Genomic DNA, 21,822 nt, shown 5'->3' with positions numbered 1-21,822 from the left:
GACAAACTGTGTGTTATGTGTTCACTGTGTCTTGCTCGTGTTTCCCCCCAAACTAGTACCTCTCTCTCTCTCTCTCTCTCTCTCTCTCTCTCTCTCTCATACAAGTAGAACCACTCACACAGTCTTATAATGCACTTTGGACCAATCATAAAGCAACATGTATTATATATATATATATATATATATATATATATATATATATATATTCGTCATCCTATGTATATATCTTATGTAGGTAGGAAGTTTACAAAAAAAATATTGTTAAATTTGTTAATTTTCAAAGCAAAAAAAGCACGAGTGTGATAGCTACAGAAATGGATAGTGTGAGAGAAAAGAGGTAGACATTAATGCCGTAAGAAGAAAGGAAAGGTAATGTCCCCGCTCTCTAGAGAGAGAAGAGTGGGAGAGAGAAGCTATGAGAGAGAGAGAGAGAGAGAGAGAGAGAGAGAGAGAGAGAGAGAGAGAGAGAGAGAGAGAGAGAGAGAGAGAGAGAGAGAGAGAGAGAGAGAGAGAGAGAGAGAGAGAGAGAGAGAGAGAGAGAGAGGATTGTGCGGGACCAATACGAGAAAAAACCAAAAAGAAAACAATTTATTAAACACTAGGAACAAAAGCTAAAGCCTTTTAACTTTATTGTTTACAAGAATAAAAAGGGTCACCACCCTCCACCCCTTCCTCTTCCCACATCAATTCACAAACCAAAAGCCTACCATTTCTTGAGAGAGAAACTCATCAAAGAACAGATCTTTTAGAGAGAGAAAGCATAACAGAAGGTGAGTACTAAAAAAAATCATTAAAGATACAAGGGTTCTTACATCCAAAGAAGTTCTTTGTTTCTTTGTTTTTTTATCCTTATATTTTCTCGGTTTAACTTCTTGGAATAAATATATTCAAAGCCAAAGTTTTTAGGGTTTTCTTAGAAGCTCCTCTTCTCAAATTTTTATTTGTTAATTACACTTCTATCCATGGATATGTATCTGCGTATAGAGAGGGGTGTGTTTTTTTTGTGGGGGTGGTGATATTATGTGTGCTAAGAGAGAAGAAGAGGTAGTAATAGAAGACGTTGATCATCATCATCATAATACTCAAAGTTTTCAAGAACAAATCATCCTTCAAGAAATTCAACAACAAAACATGGGTATAAATGATTATTCATATAGCAACACTAGGCTAATGTTTCCATCATCATCATCAGAGATTTCTCATCATCAGCATGAACCATCATGGAGTACCCTACCTCAAGTATTCCACCAAAACGGCAGCTTCAACCCACTTCTTCAATATCCGACCCGAGATCACGATCCCTTTATCTTCTCTCCACCACCACCGCCGCCACCTCCTCCCTTATCATGCTACGGCGGTTTGTTTAACAGAAGGGTACCAGGCGGCTTACAGTTTGCGTATGAAGGTGGTACATCATCATCGGATCATCACTTAAGACTCATATCGGAGTCGCTCGGGCATGCGGTTCAACCCGGATCCGCCCCGTTTGGACTCCAAACTGATATCGGTAAGATGAGTGCTCAAGAGATCATGGATGCTAAAGCTTTAGCAGCTTCAAAAAGCCACAGCGAAGCAGAAAGAAGACGTAGGGAACGAATCAACAATCACCTCGCAAAGCTTCGAAGCTTACTCCCTAGCACCACCAAAGTAAGCACCCGTTCCTTGAACCTATTTTTTCTTTCTCAATCTATCTAAAAAAGTATTCTCTGTTTAACATATACAATGGGACCCACAAAAATGTAAACCGAAAAATGAAATCAAGTAAACGGATGAACCCAAGTGTACGTGGGTTTTATCTAACACGTTTACTATATCGTTAAATTGTAAGAAAGATCGAAGCTTTTATTTGTGCAAATCTATCAAGATTTCTTGATAATTAAGTTGGTGAAAGAAAATGTGGGCATTATAATGATATAAAGAGGAACCAAGGAGCAGCTATAAAGTTCGTTGTGGACATTTTCTTGCCGGTGTTTTTGAAGTCCAAGAATATATGAAAAGAATCCACACTTTTCTTCTAAGAACAACACCAGACAAACTAAGCATTCCTGTGTCAGTCATAACACAAACACACACTCTTTCTATGTGTTTTTACCCACGCCCATGCTTTAAACCCCATCATTATACAAACACACTCATGATAGCTTGCTAGCTACTACTATTTCGAAATGCTCAACTATCTTTTTTTTATCTCTAGGAATCCACCATCTTTTGTTTCCTTCTTCACATAATGATGATCCTTTCACATTCATTCACACATAGATGGACTATTGAGGCATCAAGGAATACAATCCATGTGATAAGTATACATGTGAATGGATGTGGGTGGAAGCAATTGATGTGATAAGTATACATAGTACTAGTGCATTATGTAACTTGGGAATATCATATTTTATTTTCACAATTTGCTATCATTTTCTTAGATAGCCTGTTGTTGGTGGTCAAAAGAACTTAGAAGCCTTTTTGCATGAAATATTTGGGTCAAAGGTACTTATATATATTGTGGTGCTTATATATTTCTGTTATGTTATACTTTGTTCTGACACTAAGGCAAATAAACTGGAATGTGCTTTATAAATTGCGGTTTAAAAACTTCCTAAGTTCACAAGTTGGTGCACAACTCCATAAAATAATGAAAGTATATTATACGTGTATACGGTGTATTCATTAAAAAAAGAATAGCATGTGTGTTACTACATAAAATTAGTGGAACTTTTATTTCAACTAAACTATTCTAACATCTGCAATTTTTATTAAACCCTGAAAGATTACATTCATATTATTTTATTTATTTATTTATTTATTTATTTTTTGGCTTTTTAGTTGTTTAGTTCATGTTCTTTCCATTTCATTATCCCCTCATGTTCACATTTTCTACTATATATCATATTTGTGAACGCAGACGTCAAAATTTGTATACATTATCTTTGGTACAACTAGTTTATATACTTTATGTGAAACTCTCCTTCATATGAACTGCAATACCTTCAGGTTTTTTACTAGTTCGAGTTGCTAACAAATGTTTAAACTTTTAGACGGACAAGGCATCATTGCTTGCTGAAGTGATACAACATGTGAAGGAGCTAAAACGGCAAACTTCGATCATTGCAGAACAAAGTCCAGTTCCCACAGAGATCGACGAGTTGACTGTGGACAATGCGTCTGACAAAGATGGTAAGCTTGTGATCAGAGCCTCATTATGCTGCGAGGATAGGTCAGATCTTTTACCTGACCTCATCAAGACTTTAAAGGCACTTCGACTAAGAACCCTAAAGGCCGAGATCACAACACTTGGTGGACGTGTGAAGAATGTGTTGTTTATAACTGCAGAAGAAGATCATTTAAATGGAAACGATGATCAGCAAATGGTGAATTACTCGATAAGCATGATCCAAGAAGCCCTTAAGCAAGTTATGGAGAAAACAAATGGGGATGAGTCTTCTCCTGGGAGTGTAAAGAGACAACGAACAAACAACATCAACATCCTCGAGCATCATAGATCTCTTTAACGACAACGAAAATCACTAGTTAACTAGGCTAATCTTATGGATTTTTTTCCCTTAAGATATTGGGCTATAGGTTTGAATTTGTTCTTTTTGTGTGGGGTGTTTTGCTTTTCTTTAGTTTTTTTTGGGTCATTTTGACATGGGTATGCTTAGTTTGTTGTTGAAATTGTGTCTATCAAGAACGAAAAGCAAGTACTAAATGGGTGGTGTCCTTATGTATTTCCTATCTCATGATAAAAGAGATCTTTTTCGTGAGGAGAGAAGCCTAACATAGAAGTGTCGTTTTTTGGAAGGAAACACTTGGTTTGTTTCTTGTTATGTAGTGGAGCTTGTATTTATAACCACTTTCTCTCTCTACTCATTTCTTCTCTCTCTAAACATATGTCAAGTTAGTGGCATTAGTATAATGATGAGAGGTGACGATATAGTTTGCATCACCATTACATATAGATGTACCACGCTATCAATTTTGGTGATCCGTAAATCTCCTGCGCTGAGCGAGTCCATTAAGTAAGAGAAAAACGCTACTGATGCAAAATTGCTATCATGCAGTTTGAGAGCCACGAGAACTGGCCTGTTGCATTACGGAAGAACGTAATATAAACAAGAAAATAGAGTAAATTACATGAATAGTCCTTATGGTTTGGGATAATTTATGTGTTTGGTTTTTAACTTTTTTTTTTTTTTTTTTTTTCAAAACTTGGATCAACCCTAAAATTTGATTTTGTTGCACGTTCTAGTCCCTATTAGACCTAGGATGACTTAATTACCCTTATTAGGTATTTTTATATGTTTAGTTAATTAATTAAATAATTAAATAATAAGGTACAACTATTAGGTCCCACTATTAAATCCCTCCACCACCTCCCCTTCCTTGTCCTTGACCTTTAGGCAAACCACCACCATTTCCTTTGTCTTCTCCAGCAATATTGCCGTCCTACCCTGCCCAACTTCCTTCATCTTAGCTGTAATCGAACTCTTATCTGGTTGAGATATGGTGATAAAGATGCTTACTTGCAAATCATTATTCTTAAAACAGGAGTTCGAGATCTACTCAACCTACCTGCAATTTTTGTCTCGCTTGAAATCAGATTCAACATTACTTAATGTTCAAAGGCCTCTGGTTGTTAACAAACAAGAAACCTTCTCGAAAAATGCCTTCACCTCTTCAGATGCCGCCTTTTAGCTGATTACAATAGATGGATTGGGGAGATGTGAAAGAATGTGACATCCTCAATTTTACAGACATAAAAAACCGATTTGTTTATGTTTATTTAAAAATCATAGTATCCTTTTTGAAGAATAATATTGCGGAATTTGTTCCCAAAAACATGATAATAATATTATCAAAACATTTACGAGGAAATGTATTTTATTTATATTAAAACGTTGGGATGTCATCGTCAATACAGAAACATAAACATAACGAAATATTACAAGTCTTACAGTAATTTAAACTAGTAGTCTAATACTCATTGAATCTCTCAGTAGAATGTATCTTTAATATTGCTACCTGTGATACAATAAACTGAGTGAGTCAGGTTGAGAAACTTAGTGAATACATAGGAATTTTAATCCCACAATGTTATAACATATATATATATATATATATATATATATATATATATTAGAACTCACAAGATACAATTTCACCTCATATAAGCAATTTACCCCACCCCGTCGATCCTCACAACGACACGATCCATACTTTCGGATCTAAAATGAACGAATTTACCTAATCCATACTCCCGGATCAGGTATGAACAACTATGTCTAATTCATGCTCTCGGATTAATGACAAATGGTTATGCCCACTCCATACTCTCGGACTAGAGACGAATGACTATGTCTAATCCATACTCTCGAATTGTTGACAAATGACTATTCCCAATTCATACTCTTGGACTAAGGACGAATGACTATGTCTAATCCATGCTCACGGATCAAAGACAAATTTTATAGTTCTACCCTCCTTTTATATCTCACCCGTACTCTTAAGGAGATACTACCCGGTATTCATCTTAATTAATTTAGGTTTATTCTGTAAGTCCTAAATCATCATATATTAGCATATATGTTCTTAACACGTATTTCAGGAAATATCAAATATCTCACACATAAACATATATTTAATACTTTAATTAATACTTGTATTAAAATAATGTTAATGAAGGAGACTATGCACTTACTTGTTAAAGTGATAACTTGAAACTCGGACAACGCTTCGCTCCTAGCAAATGTCTTTTCCTTCGACGTAACCTAGTATTATTATCACTGAGTCTTAGGGTAATATTTCTTGCAACTAATTATTAGCCTAGATTCATCATTAATTCAAATTCTACTTCAAGGTCTATCAAGTAAGGATCAGCCAGGCAGGACAGTTGGGAGACATGATCATTTCGGCGTATAGCTTTTCTGAAATTCAACAACTAAGCCAACCTGACCATTCTAGACACATCTCCTGTAAGTAGACCAATCAGTATAACGACTTGGAATCACTGATAAATCTTGTTTATGTGTTCATAATAACGATAATGAACCTAAACATAAGTTATACTTAAAATACGATAAGCATAACTCAACTTACATGTGGTTTAGCGAGAAAATGGACTTTGCATGGGCAGAACTTCTAAACCAAAAACTCTACTTCTCGGGGACTGCTGACGCTCTGGAGCTTTGCTACTAGCCCTTAGGAAGTGCTAGAACAAGGCCTAGGGACCTTGGGGGTTTGGGAGAGAATAGAATGGAAATGTATGAAGAAATGAGTGAAATTTGACTCTATTTATAGGCTGCCCAGGGGCCACTCACGTCGTGAGACATGCCTCTCACGTCGTGAGCATGCGTAGGCACCAAGGTTTCACCTCTGGTGCTGACATGTGGCACCGTACGCAGGTAAAACTATAGATCTTTAAAAATTCATAACTTTCTAATACGAGCTCCAATTTTTGACGTTATTTATATTCACGCGTAGGTATTTATGATTAATACAACTTTTCTTTTGACTCCATCGACTGTCTCTCGACCGATCTTAAATTTAACAGTCTGAGAAGATTACACTGTTAATGACCGTGTAAAATTCATAACTTCTACATACGGACTCCGTTTTCGACTATCTTTTTATCGTTAAACTCCTATTAATGAGATCTTCAATTGTCATTTAGATCATTTTGGCTAAAAATTGACCGATCTAAAATTAGATTTTTGTGCCCACACTACTGTGCTGAAACTTCGAAAAATCATAACTTCCTCTAATGAAGTCAGATTTGGACGTTCTCTATATGCACGCTCTCGGTTTAATGAATACTATGACTTTCATTTATATTACTAAGGCTAAAAAGTAATTTATCAAAAATTCACTTTTTACGTTATGCAGAATCGTGCTTGTTTAATCGCGAAACTTCAACGGGTCATAAATTCTTCGTTATAAGTCGGATTTCAACGTTTTTTATATGTACGGAATCCTTGTGATATATACTATAACTTTGTTTAAGATTATTTATCCTAAATAATCTCCTATCAAAAAGTCATTTTTGATGCTTATTATCTCCAAATTGACTAGCCCGAATCTGCGGGTGTTACAAAGAACAAAGCCATCAAACAGTTGCTAAAGAAGTCGATTCATCACAATCGATTTCCATCGGAGTTTACACACAAGGTAGGGGAAGGGGATGGATCTGATTAGCCTAGATGACAACGACGAGAAGGATTGTTCACGTTGATTTCAAAGGCATATGCAGATGGATCTTCCCTGGTTTCCGGAAGTGGTGAAACATGATTTCGAACTCGATTTCCAATGGTGGTGGTGGCGGTGATGAAAGACATCAGTGGTGATGAAACATATATTCGAACAATGAGGGCTTTGATTCATGGGATTAAAAAACATGATGGCTTCACGATTATTTGATGTACCGCCTGTTACACACCATTGGAAGGGCATTGTTGATGGTGATACTCCTGTGAAACGAAAAAGATAGGGAAGTGGAGAAGAAGCAATAAATTGGGTAGCCTTCCTAATGTTAGGTTATATATGTATATTTGATTTTTTTTAATTTTTTAAATTCATATTATAATTATAATAATAGATAATAATAAGAAAAATACTCCCTTCGTCCAAAAATTATTGTCCACAGATAAAACAACACATATATTAAGGAAACATTAATTACCACTAACTTTATTAAATGAAATGACAATTGTACCCTTTTGTTGCATTTAATTCCATGGTAGGTTAACTAATAATGAGGAGTATTTTGGTAAAAAATATATTTATTTTTAGAAGTAGGCTATTATTTTGGAATAAACCAAAAAGGAAACATGGACTATTAATATGGAACAGATGGAGTATATAATAAGGGTAATATGATAATTTTACATTTACTAGGGGACCAAAAACACAACAAAAAATATTTAGGGACTATTCGAGTTAAAGAAAAGAGCTAGAGACCAACCATGCAGATTATCCCAAACCATAGGGACCATTCATGTAATTTACCCCAAAAAGTAGACTAAACCGCAAATTTGGTCCCTATGGTTAGCAAAAAAATGTGGATAAAGTCCAAAAATTTTCCAACTTGCACCATTGGTCCAAAATCAGAAACTTTTCGTGGATTTGGTCCATGATAAGGGTAAAATATTAAAATAAATAGAAAAAATGTAAAAATTAAATGATAACGGTAAATAGTCTTTTCAAATCCATCAGGGACCAAATCCACGAAAAAATTCTTATTTTGGACCTTCCATGCAAGTGGGAAACTTTTTGGACCTTATCCACAGTGTTTGCGAAACCACGAAGACCAATTTTGCAGTTTAGTCAAAAAAAATATGAAGAACGCGATCATCTCACCTTTATGATGCATTTTTACTTCTTTAGACAATTTTCATTGCTCATTGTTAATTATAGATAGATTTTTTTTTTGTTACAAAAAAGGATTTTTGACATGAAATTCCTTTTTCAAAATGTTCTACAACAATTTTTGGTGTGTTAATGTTTAAAGTTTACCAAGATTTTTAAATTTTTGCCATTAAGTTTAAAAAAAAAAAAAAAAAAAAACCTTTAACATTGAAATCAAATTTGCAAAAATTATCTTAAGTGTACAAATCTTTTATGTTTTTCCCATAAATATATTTTCCAAATTAATTTGACATGAATGTCCTTAATTTGACAAACTCAATAACTTTTACGTCAAAAGCCCTAAAAAATCCACAAAATAGTAAAAAAAAAAAAAAAAAAAAAAGGGAAATCTCCAAAAAAAAGTCTTAATATTATGAGAAATTTTTTAATAAAATCCAAAAAAAAAATTGAACAGAAAAGTCCCGACTATTTAACTTTTTGATAAGAAAAGCCCAAAAAACCGACTAATTTATTTACTTTGGACATTTTACCATATTCAGCAGGTCATGAGACCAAATTGTTATTTTTTCTTAAATAATGAGACTATTCTGCAGATTTTGTCAAAATTTGTATATAATATATAAACATATTTTTTACGTATTTACATATATTTATACGTATTTATATATTTTTTAAGTTTATATATATATATATATATATATATATATATATATATATATATAAACATATTTTTTACGTATTTATATGTATTTTTAACTATTTCACATATTTTTATGTGTTATTTTTTATGTATTACGTATTTATATGTAGTTTTACGTATTTATGTATTTTTTTGAAGTTTTTTATATAGATGTTTATGTATTTTAAATATGTAAACATATTTTTTCACGTATTTATATGTATTTTTAAGTATTTTACATATTTTTTTATATATATTCTTTGTGTTTTTTTTTTGTGTGTGTATATATATATATATATATATATATATATATATATATATATATATATATATATATATACGTATTTATGTATTTTTTTAAAGTTTTTTTTATATAGATGTTTTTGTATTTTTATATATTTTAAATGTATGACCGTTTTATTGGATAAAATGGTGAAGATGACTTGAAGTAAAAAAAACATAAATGCGTAACAATAACACGGTTATACATTTAAAATACATAAAAATACATAAACATCTGTATAAGAACTTTTAAAAAATACATGAATATATAAAAATAAATATAAGTATGTAATACATAAAATACATATAAAATACAAAAAAAATTGTAAAATACTTAAAAATACATATAAATAAGTAAAAAAAATACGTTTATACATTTAAAATACATAAACATCTATATGAAAGATTTAAAAAAATACATAAATACGTAATATATATATATATATATATATATATATATATATATATATATAAACGTAATACAAATGATGAGTTTTCTAGGTTATAAAAAATACATGTAGCGGAAAAACACTTAACCCTTAAGTTCACATGCAACCTAGAATGGATCTATGTTTTCTCTATTGATAACTCTTATCTATGAACATAAAAAAACCCTAGCAATTATGTATAAAGGTTTAGGGTTACATACCTTTTGATTATTATAGTAAATAATCACACCAAATTCTCCTTGAAGTTCCTTGGAAAGCAAGCACCAAAAGTTTAGTGCCTCTAATGGATCGTACTCAAAACCCTAGTAACTAGAAGACTTGAGGAGAGAGGAGGCAAGATCAAAATTTCGGCTCTATGCGAGTAAGGAGAAGTCGACAAAAACAATAGGCCAAGGGGGTCAATTTATAGCTGATATAGGAAGCCTTGGATAACCCTAATTTGAATATAATAATAATATCTTGAATCAGGTAATTATCCAACTCCTTATTTATCTATAAGGAATATTCCAGAAACCTTAAAGATCCCTCTCAAAACCGTCAAAGGTTCGGAAGGTTCTAGTGTTTCTTCTTGTTCAACTACTGAACAATTACATCTTAAGTCATTGCCCTTCTAATTAATTCTAATTAACCCGAAATTAATTCTACTTAATTTCTGATTATTTATTAATTAATTATAACTTTTTCCAATTAATATATTAATCATATAATATATTAATAAATCATCTATTTAAATTTCCAATTAATTTATTAAACATATAATAAATTAACAAATCAGTCTCTCTCTTTAAAAGTCATTATATTCAGTTACTGGTTATGAGGGTAACTCAAAAAGGACTTTGCTTCTAATTCAAAAATATACCAATTTAGTTATTAGCTTAGACACCTTAATCCAACAATTTCCCACTTGGATAAGTCTGTAACTATAATTGCATGTATAGACCTTGAACTAAACAACAAAGTGTGCTTTTCAAAGCCACTGCCAAACTATGGTTCAAATCAGCCGTTGGTCCTAAGATAAATGATCGGCTATTCCTTCATTCTTCATGATATTGTATGGACACGAGACATGGATCAAAATCAATCTCATTGTCTAATACTCTATTTCCCGATTTCCCGATTTGTAAAGACTTTATCAGACTACAAATTGAACAGATCAATTAGTCCTGACTGGGCCCAACACTATAATGTCAACATCAAATCACCGAGGGGCCCAATGATATCGCCTTTTCTGTTAGGGAAAAAGGAACGAATAAACTTTGACTACATAAATATAACCTTTACTTACCAAATCATATATGATACTATGTTTTATAATATCAAGTTAATGATGCGTTTACGTAACACCAATACGCAACTGATTTGTAAATACAACTTATGTATCTCCTGTTGAAATTTTGTTTATTAAAATGAGCATTGTGGAACTTGTCCCACATTGGAAGCAAGAAAGAACTTTATCCTCCTTATATGACTAAGCATTCCTAGTTTATTAATATGGATAAAGAATTGGGCTATGATTGATGGACTTGGGTTGTGGTGTTGGGCTATCCTAATTGGACTCAAATTAAGATTATATTAAAAGAATATTTAATGGTCAAAAGATGGGTCTTGGGCCTTGGGTATCTTGGGGTTTTCTTGATTAATAAAATATTTTTTAATTACGAAATTAATTTTTATTTTTCATTTTTATTAAATTCGTAATTACTGAATTGACATGTATTATGGCAGTTATTTTCGGTTTTTGATAGTTTCCAACTGTCATAAGCAAAGCCTATAAATACTTGTTTTCAGTCATTTGTGGAGGGTTACAGAAAATCATATTACACCACAAAACTCTTGCAAAATCGTTTTCTGAAGATGAAGGGAACATAGTGATTTTCGAAATATTCAAGATTTGTTCTTGAATTGATTGTTGTATCCTCAAGGTAGACCCAAACCAGGGCAATTTTTGTCTTAGGACACTGCAAAGCAGGCCTCAATTTATAATTTTGAGTTCGTAATCTGTTGTAAACCAACATTCAAGTATGTTTTTCTTGTGAATTGATTCTTGTATTTACATTTGATTTGAATTTCGTTTGTTATATATTTGTTACTATGTTGAATGTTTACTTCTGTCATAACAATATAAGATAGAAATTAAAAAGTGAAAACTAGATCAAAATTCCATCATAAAATCACATGTGGAAAAGCCCGAGAATTCCAAAGGCTTAGATTTTCGGAGATGACACCAAAAGATGTTTTATTTGAAAACTCATCATGTTTCCAATGTTCTCAATGATGATTCTCCTTCCCCTCCCATTGGTGTGACCACTGCTGAAAGGACAAATTTACCCACTGCAGCCACATTGGTAGAACATCAAAGGGATGTGGAAACTTGGAACATAAATGAATATAATTGCAGAAATTATATTCGTAATTCCTTTGACGATTCCATCTATGATATCTACTCCACCATGACTACTACAAGAGAGATATGGGAATCATTGGAAAAGAAATACAAAACAAAAGTAGCATGTTCCAAGAAATTTGTGATTGGAAAATTCAAGAATTTCAAAATGGTGGATAACAAACCTGTTACACCCGATCCTTGCAGGTAAATTCCTTTCTTTATCTATTATGATGTAATGTTATATTTTGATCTACGCAGGGCGTAGATAGCCTTCTACACGCTGCGTAGAGGAAGAAACTTGGAGCGGGGTTTAAATGATCTACGTTGGGCGTAGATCTTAGTACGCAACGCGTACTTGCCCAGAGCCTAAACCCTAATTTTGGGGTTTGGAGCCATGTTTAATGGATATAACTCTCTTGAGGCCCTTCCATTCTTAGCCTCCATTCCACCAAACGTTCCCTTTGAAACCCTAGTTTCCTTTTGGTGTATTTGTGAGCTTAAGAGTGTGTTTGTGTGCTTTTGAAGAAAGAAGAAGGTGGTGGTGTTTCTTAGAGGCTCCAATCAGCCTTGGATTAAAAAATTCCATTCTCTCATCCATCTCTAGGTGGTATAAAGTTCCTATCTTGATGTGTTTCTATGCTAGATCTAACTTTGTTTATGTTTTCTTGCTTTTGTCCGCATAACCATGGTGTATATGAGTATGGGCTACTCCAAACCATTGGAGTGTCATTTCCAGACATTTTTAGGCTTGATAAGTTATAAAAATGAGAGCTTGGTCACTCTCATTCATCCATGCATGAGTTATGGAGCTTTGGGTCACTCTTGGACTTACATTATGATCGTGTGCCTTTGGAGTGGTGATCAGTTCAACTATCTTTTAGACTTTGAGGTGAGTTTTCCTCACTGTACTCATGAACCGAAGGCACCAATGTCAGCCCACTAAGTTGTGTTATGTATCATGATATATAGGATGATGCTATGTTGTAGCGATCTATTAGATTGGTAGATCGGTATGATTAGCTATATTTGTTGGTTATATGTTTATCTTTTACATATGTTGACATAGTGCGGGTGGGTTGAGGCATTCCTGCTTAGTGTTATAGGCCAACAAACCCAGGGGCAATCTAGTCGGGAGACTGTGGGCCAGGAGCAATCCAGTCGAGAGACTATGGGCCAGCGGTAATCCAGCCGGGAGATTATGGACCCAACATGCATGTTTGTATTTGTTTTGTTGTGTGGGGTTTTTTGGGGGAACTCACTAAGCTTTAGCTTGTAGTTTGATTTCATGGTTTCAGGTATATTAGATGATCGGTGCAAGTCGAAGGCATGCTTGCGCACATCATCCTTGGATATTTAATTGATAAATGATTTTGGGATACTCTGATTTATGGTTATGGCTTTTTGGAAACAATGTTTTGTATGGATTATGGGTTATTAAATGGTTTTGAAAATGAAAATTTTTACTATAATTTTTGGGATGTTACAAGTTGGTAGCAAAGCCATGGTTTGAGAGAATTGGTTGAATATTATGGGATTCCAAACTCAGACTAAGGATTTGTGAAATATTTTTCAAAATTAACCTTAAAGGGATCAACCAGAAGGCTGCGATGTGTACAATCAGTCAGAGCCAAGGAAAGTATTCCCCAAGATACCCACACTTGTTCTATGAATTGATGATGTGATAGAATTGCATGTTAGTTGTAGGCTAGGGATCTTCAGGAATTGCATGATAGAATTGTCTGATTTATGATGCGTGGTAGCCTAGGAGAATTTCTTGATATGCTATATGGAACTGAGATTATTACTGTGGTTTCTTAGTGTATGCATCATAGCTGTACATAACTAAGATTTTATAGCATGAGAATGTTTGATTTAGCCTTATTTCATGTTCCTTTTCTGGTTATTGTCTTAAGGTAGAGTCAACTATTCGACTATCTATCGAATCCAGTGTTATGTATGATTAGCATACACAAGCGACTATAGGGTTAATGGAAGTTTCATGAGTGAGTAAGATTTGTAGAAGGCCAACATAAGGAATGATTAGCCACTCTTGAGAGAGTGAGTATAGGATGTATGTGTATCCTAGTATTTTAGACTTGGAGATCGGGTAGTCCGTGACGGTCCTTTGAGATAAATATGGGTAGGTGTGGAAGGTAGTATGGTCCCATACTACTGAAAGCACATGATCCGTACGTGTATCAAGGAAGTCATGAACCCCGGGGATTTAGTGATTTTGTATTGATGAAGTATGAATTGTGACTTTTTTGATGATTTCGGTTTGTTTACGGTATGGCGATCACGAGAGGTTCCCGATCTGGAGTAGACGGCCAAGAGAGGACAGTATTGATTGACATTGAGATTCGTGAGATGATCATCACTCAGGTGACCACGGGCTGTTACGGAGGCCATCCCGGAGATGTTTGGGTCTGTCAAGACCATGCTGATTGAGCTTTTTGATGAGAGATATGTCGTTGTTGCTGAGGTTGCTGATGCCACAGCCACTGTAGTTGTTGCTGTTGCGGGACTCTAGGGGAGAGGGATGGTTCAGTATTGGGAATTCAACAACACGAAACCCCCAGATTTCAACGGGATAAAGGACCCAATTTTTTCTATGAGGTGGTTATCTGATTTGGAGGGTTGTTTCTTCACTTGCTCGTGCCCATAGGACAAGAAGGTTAAGTTTGCCTTGAATCATCATCGTTTCAGGGGAAGGACTGGTGGAAGCTGGCGACCAATGCTTTTTCTCCCGCGGAAAAGGCCGCAGTGGCATGGGAGCAGTTCACGGAGATGTTCTGTACTGAGTATGTTCCATTGGTTGAGAGGGAGAGGTTAGCTCAGGAGTATCTGTCGTTGAAGCAGATGGCAGAGTCGGTAACATAGATCACCAACATGTTTACTGAGAGATCCCTTTTCTGCCCCGAGTATGCTGCTTCGGAGCAGGTTCATCTGTCCTGTTACTTGAGCATGCTCAAGAAGGAGATCTGTGAGTTTGTATCGATCCATAGGTATAGTTCTCTCTTCGAGCTGCAGTCTTTCGCTCGGAGGAGAGAGATTAAGATTAAGACCCAAACGAGAGAGAGGAGGCAGACCCCAGATCAGACTTACCCAGCAGCAAAACGGTTCAAACTTCAAACCCACTGATTCACGATCTGGAGGTCAGAAGGGTTGAACTTGAGGCAAGTGCGGGAAGACGCATGAGGGGGTGTATCGATCAGCAACATCATGTCGTGATTACGGTAGGGAGGGGTATTATAAGAGGTATTTTCGTCACCAGGCTCAGCCGCTAAGCACAAGGATTTGTTACCACTGTGATCAGGTTGACCATGTGAAGGCCAATTGTCCATTGCTTGATACAAGGCTAGTGCAGGCACCGACTTTGACTACTCTTCGGATCACAGATGGGCGCCAGGGGAGGGCTGCGGCCCAGAAGGCCAGGAGTCATGATTTTCAGCTCACATCAGAGGTGGCCAGGGTGGCGCCTGACATAGTTACTGGTATGTTTTCATTTATTATTCTGTCAAGTTATTTCTTGTAGGTTTATAATTGTAATTCTACTAAGTACCTTTTTAGTGAATCCCTTTCTTGCTCTTGTGCTGTTCGACTCGGGTGTGAGTCGGTCCTTTATAACTCAGTCTTTCAGTAGGCATTTTGATATGAATATTAGGGAGTTGGAGTGCCCGTTGCGAGGTTCCATCGCCAATGAACACAGGGTTTCTGCTTCGAGGGTTTTTCGGGATTATACTTTGGATGTATTATGGGTGTCTTATCCAATTGACTTGATTCCCATCCCTATGGGCGATATGTGCATGATTGTACGGATGGAATGGTTGAGCAGATTTGGGACCAGAATCGACTGTGAGAGATAACTTGTGGTAGTTCGAACCCCAAGTGGGGGAGAATTGACTATTTATGGCGAGGGTATCAGGGTTGGTTCGACCTTTTGTTCAGCTGCCAGGGCTCGAAAATATATCCAGCATGGATGTGTGAGTTACCTCACATATATGGTGGATACTGTCACAACCAGCAAATTAGGGTTATATTTTCTATCCTTGTACAAGATAAATTCTTAGTGTAACCTTGTAACCCTACCTTTGACTTAAATCAAACTTCAACACTATACAAGTTGCACATTCAAGAATCGTAATTCAAGTCGAAATTTCTTCGTATAAGCCCAATAACTTAAACTGATAAACTAAGACTACTCAATTTTGGCCTTAGTCCAAGCTTTCTCGGCCCAAATCCCCTACTTGGGCCAAGCTTTCCATATTGGGTCCTAGTGGGCCGATAACCTCTCATTGGGCCTTAATGGGCCGAAAACTTTTATTAAACATTATTTTGAACCAAAAACTCCTAGTAAGCCCTTCATTGGGCCGAAAATTTTTATTGGGCCAACCAAAAATCGAATTTGATCTTTTGGGCCAACATTGGGCCGAATATCTTCCCCATTCTCGGCCCTATACAAAAAAAAAAAGAACACCAATAAGAGGGAGGTTGACTTTTGTGTGCCACCTCAAAGTTGTATAACATACATCTAGGTTGTTACCTAGTATGTATCTAGAAGTGAGTTTATTGTCCAACATATAACAAGGAGGGATCCTCCCCCTCCTCTCCCTTATCTCGGCTAAACATCACCACCATCCCCTCTCCATTTTCACTTTCAAATTTCACTCACTTCTCAATTCTCTCTAACGTTCAAAGTGTTTTCTCACTCCCTTTTTCTCCAAGAAATTCGTGGATTGTGTGTGGGTGTTTCAAGAAGTTCTCTTCAAGCCCTCATAACTTGGTAAGTACTCTTGTTAATCTTAAAGATTATCACATCTTTCAAGCTAAAACTCTTGTTTACATCTTTTGTTTTGTGTTAAAAACTCTTAGATTCACCTCCATTTCGAAATCTCACCAAAAACTCAAGCTAGGTTCAAAGTTTCATCTTCTTCTTCATCTACATCTCAAAAACCCCCAAGGTGAGCTTCATACCCCCTTGTTTTCAGTTTTATAATGTTTTTGGGGGAGGATACAAGTGCTTTTGTGTTACATCTACGTATATGTGCATGTTTATGTGTTAACTTTTAGATCTAAACTTGAACATGAAGTTTATCACTTAGATCTTCATAAAAACCATGAGAAAAGTATGTTTTGTCTTATATGTTACATGTAAACTTGTAGATATGAAATTATACACCCTAAATAGCAAAAAAAAGTGTTGTGTTCAAACATCTATAACCTAAACTCAACAATTCAGCTTTCACACGAACGTTATGGTCTAGTTTCGGACTGTTTTAAACACCTTAATGGTAATATTTTTCAAAACTGTTTTACATGCAAAACGTTTAGGTTTATACCTTTAAAATGACTACTTTCACGTTTTCACATGATTTTTCTACAATTTTTGGCGAATTTTACAAAACTGCCTATCATATTTGAAATAATCTCGGACCAGCCTGTGAAGGTGAACAATTTCACATTGGTTTGAGGCCATTAAAAATTATTAGAAAAATTGTGAACAATGTAGACAAAATTTCCAAACTTCCAGAGTCTACGGATCCAAATTTTAACTTACGATGATTTTTCTACAAATTTTCCAACAACAGGGTCAGAAAAGTCAGAAACCAGAAAAATGTGTATTTTCACAAAAATCAAGCCAAAAATTATATTCTTGATAAAAATGTTATCTTTACCAAAAACTAGCCATAAATACAAGTTTTGAACAAAAGGGGGACTAAAGTGTTATTTTTACTAAAATTGGGCCCTAATTGAAAATTTGTGGCTTATTGGGCCAAGAACGTCATTTTTACAAAAAATGGGCTTTTTATATCAATTTAGTAAATAATTAAGCTAAAACTAGCAATATAATAACAAACGGGCTAATTAGGTTATTTTCATGTTTATTGGGCCTTAGTAACCCATTAATATGTTTGATAGGTCCTGAATACTATTTATATGTTTATTGGGCCTCATTGACCCATTAACATGTGCGACGGACCTTGGATTCTATTTGCGTGCTGTTTGGGCCTGTAAATACCTTACATGTGAAATGGGCCTTAGTTGTCATTTTACATATATTTTGGGCCCAAGTTATATAATTTCATTCCTATATGGCCTTGAAATGACTTACATGTTTAGCGATGCCTTAGTGGTTCACTTACATGGTTCATTGGGTCTGGGAATGAGTTTTATATGTTTTTCTTCTTTTTCCGCGTAAACTTTGATTAAGGATCTAGTGAGACGTTTCGTTTGGCACCATATGAGTGTACAAACGTAGCCTGTAGTTATAACCAGAGTCTCCCGGAGCGAGAGCGTGAGTTTGTGTATAGATCTATACGGGGGTGACACCCCACACCTGAGCTGTTCGCTATAGTTAGACTAGGCCAATCTAGGGTGACAAACCATACCTTAAGCAAGTCGACGTCTAATAGACGTCATGACAGGCGAAATTGTCATTATCAAGTATGGTTATAATGGCCCACTTAGAGGAATTAACATTATAAAATTTACGGGAAACCATTCTATGATCTTTTTGGATAAAACGGGAAACCATTCTATGATCTTTTTGGATAAAACGGGAAACCATTCTATTTTCTTTTTGATAAAACGGTAATCTATAGGCACTGATACTCAACCACGGGGGTTGAGATTCCAACATTTTCTATCGCAGACAACATCGGGTTCTCTGGAATCATTCTCTTTCTATTTTCTCAAACATTAACACACATACATTAATATAAGATCGGACACAAACATTTCAAACCATTTCTTTTAAGAAAATATCGGATTTTCTGGGAACGTTCACTTTACTTTTACAAATAAAAGATAACAAAGGACACGCATGCATATATTCATAGTTTTAGAACGAGACTTACAAACTATTTTATAGAAAATATCGGATTTTCTGAAGACACTATGAGAACTACTCTAAACAAGTACAAAACTATTTTATACAAAAATGCTTATGAACTCACCAAATTTTTAGTTGACACTTTTCAAAACGACTTGTATCCTCAGGAAATCCAGTAGCAGGTAATATGCTCGACTTGGAGATCAAGTGGTGCGACTTCAAGAAATTTTAATTTTATTACTTTTGTGTAACTGATGAACAAGTTCAATATGTAAAATATGTAAGTGTGTATTTCCAATGTATGATGTTTGGTTGCTATGTTTCATTCATATTCAATTGTTATGATACTGTACAATGACGTCAACCGCCCCCGGACGTTTCCGCCGTCCCGGTTCGGGGGTGTGACAGATACTCAGGATAAGAGGAGAGATTCGGTTATTAGATGTGTCAGTCGTCAGAGAATTCCCAGATGTATTTTCAAAGAATTTACCCAGTGTGCCTCCCGTAAGGTAGGTAGTGTTTAGGATCGATCTGATCCCCGGTACAGCTCTGATTGCTAACGCGCCGTATCACCTTGAACCACTAGAGATGCAGGATTTATCCTCTTATCTTCAGCAACTATTAGGCAAGCAGTTTATCAGACCGATTAGTTCACCTTGGGGAGCACCGATTATGTTTGTAAAGAAGAAGGATGGGTCACATCGCATGTACATAAAATACCAGGAGTTGAATAAGTTGACAGTGAAGAATCATTACCCACTCCCTAGGATTGATGACCTCTTTGATTAGTTGCAAGGTGTATCTTGGAGAACTACTTGGGGTACAGAGTCATGAGAGGCTTTATGCCAAGTTCTCTAAGTGTGAGTTTTGGATACGAGAGGTCTAGTTTCTGGGACACCTCATCAATCATAATAGGATTATGGTCGATCTGGCCAAGATCGACGCAGTGATGCAACGGGAGGTCCCGAAGTCCCCATCTGAGATTAGGAGTTTTATGGGATTGATTGGTTATTATCATAGATTCATTCAGGATTTCTCCATGATTGTTGTTTCTCTGTCCTGCCTGACGAAGAAGAGTGTGGATTTCCATTGGGGGCCTGAGCAGTAGGCTGCATTTGAGACTATGAGGAGGAAGTTATGTGAGGCCCCAATTTTGACCCTTCCTAAGGTTGTTGAGGATTTTGTATTATTTTGTGATGCGTCGATTACAGGTTTAGGGGGGTACCCATGTAGCGGGGTAGAGTCATAGCCAATGAATCCAGGCAATTGAAGCCTCATGAGGCCAGGTATCTGATGCATGATTTGGAATTGGGGGGCTATGGTTTTCGCCCCAAGATTTGATGACATTATCTCCACGGGGTCCGATATACCATCTACACGGATCACAAGAGTTTGAGATATCTTATGGATCAGCAGAAGCTGAATATGAGGCAGTACAGATGGCATGACATGGTCAATGATTATGATTGTGAGATTATCTATCATCTGGGGAAGGCTAATGTGGTCACCAACGCTTGAGCTTTAACGCGGCTAGTATTCCTGTCCAAGAGCACTGTTTGAGGATGACCATCGACTCCCCACTTCTGCACTTGATTAGGGAGGCTGAGGCTGAGGTAGTCAAGAGGGAAAATTAGAAGAAGGAGAGGATCAGAGGTGAGATTGACAGATTTTCTACTGATAGGCATGGACTTTTTACCCAATGTGGTCGGGTTTGCGTTCCATTTTCTGGCAGGGTCTAGCAGATAGTATTGGAGGAGGAATGTAAGTTCAGGTTCTCGATTCACCCTGGAGCCACAAAGATGTATCGAGACTTGAGACTTAGTTATTGGTGGTCGTGTATGAAGCAGGTGATAGCATGGTATGTTGAGAGATGCTTGACCTTTCGGATGGTCAAGGCTGAGCATGAGAGGCCGCATGGAAATTTAAAGCCCTTAGAGGTTCCCATGCGGAAATGGGAACATATCACCATGGATTTCATCACCAAGTTGTCGAGGACGGCTAAGGGATTTGATGTTATTTGGGTCATTATTGATCGTTTGACCAAGAGTGCCCATTTTCTCTCCATTCGAGAGAGTTCTTTGGCCGAGAAATTGGCCAATGTGTATATACGTAAGAGCGTTGCTCGCCACGGTGTACCAGTTTCTATTGTCTCCGACCGTGATGTACGGTTTACTTCTCGGTTTTGGTAGAAGTTTCATGAGGAGTTGGGTACGAGACTGCATTTTAGCACCGCTTATCACCCTTATATCGATGGACATAGTGAGCAGACCATTCAGACACTCGAAGATATGCTTAGGGCTTATGTCATCGATTTCGGTGGGAGTTGGGACTCATACCTTTTCACAACCGAGTTTTCTTACAACAACAACAACTGTCATTATTGGTGCACTGCCTTTCGAGCTTCTATATGGGAGGAAATGGCGTATACTAGTTTGCTGGGGAGAGGTCGGCCATAGGGTTATGGGGAAGACTGATGTAATCCTCCAGATGATGGAGCTCATCCAGCAGATAAGGAAGATATTACAGACGGCCTAGAGTCGACAGAAGAATTATGCTGACAGATGACGATTCGAGATAGAGTTTCAGCTGGGAGATATGGTTTTACTGAAGGTATCACCCTGCAAGGGTGTTATACGCTTTAGGAAGAGGGGCAAGTTGGGTCCCTAATTTATCATACCATTCCGAGTAGTGGACAGAGTAAGCAAGGTGGCCTATCGATTGGATCTGCCTAAGGAGCTTAATCAGATTCATAGCACCTTCCATGCTTCTCAACTTTGGAAGTATGTGGTTGACGATTCGATAGTGGTTCCTTTGTATGACATTCAGTTCGATGTGCGTT

General features: G+C 36.2%; 1 protein-coding gene across 1 annotated transcript; it reads left to right on the top strand.

Annotated features, from left to right (window-relative positions):
• The first annotated feature begins 652 nt into the window (after nucleotides 1-652).
• LOC145103895 (transcription factor bHLH30-like) lies at nucleotides 653-3,860 on the top strand. The gene is made up of 2 exons (XM_079041162.1): nucleotides 653-1,647; nucleotides 3,033-3,860. Exons 1-2 carry the CDS (start codon nucleotides 1,021-1,023, stop codon nucleotides 3,504-3,506), a joined length of 1,101 nt encoding a protein of 366 aa, XP_078897288.1. The 5' UTR covers nucleotides 653-1,020; the 3' UTR covers nucleotides 3,507-3,860.
• The last annotated feature ends 17,962 nt before the right edge of the window (nucleotides 3,861-21,822 follow it).

The sequence above is a fragment of the Lactuca virosa genome, chromosome 4, assembly GCF_052849685.1.
Source record: "Lactuca virosa cultivar CGN04683 chromosome 4, Lactuca_virosa_CGN04683_v6, whole genome shotgun sequence".
Taxonomy (NCBI): Eukaryota; Viridiplantae; Streptophyta; class Magnoliopsida; order Asterales; family Asteraceae; genus Lactuca; species Lactuca virosa.
This window is presented reverse-complemented; position numbering and strand designations above follow the sequence as displayed.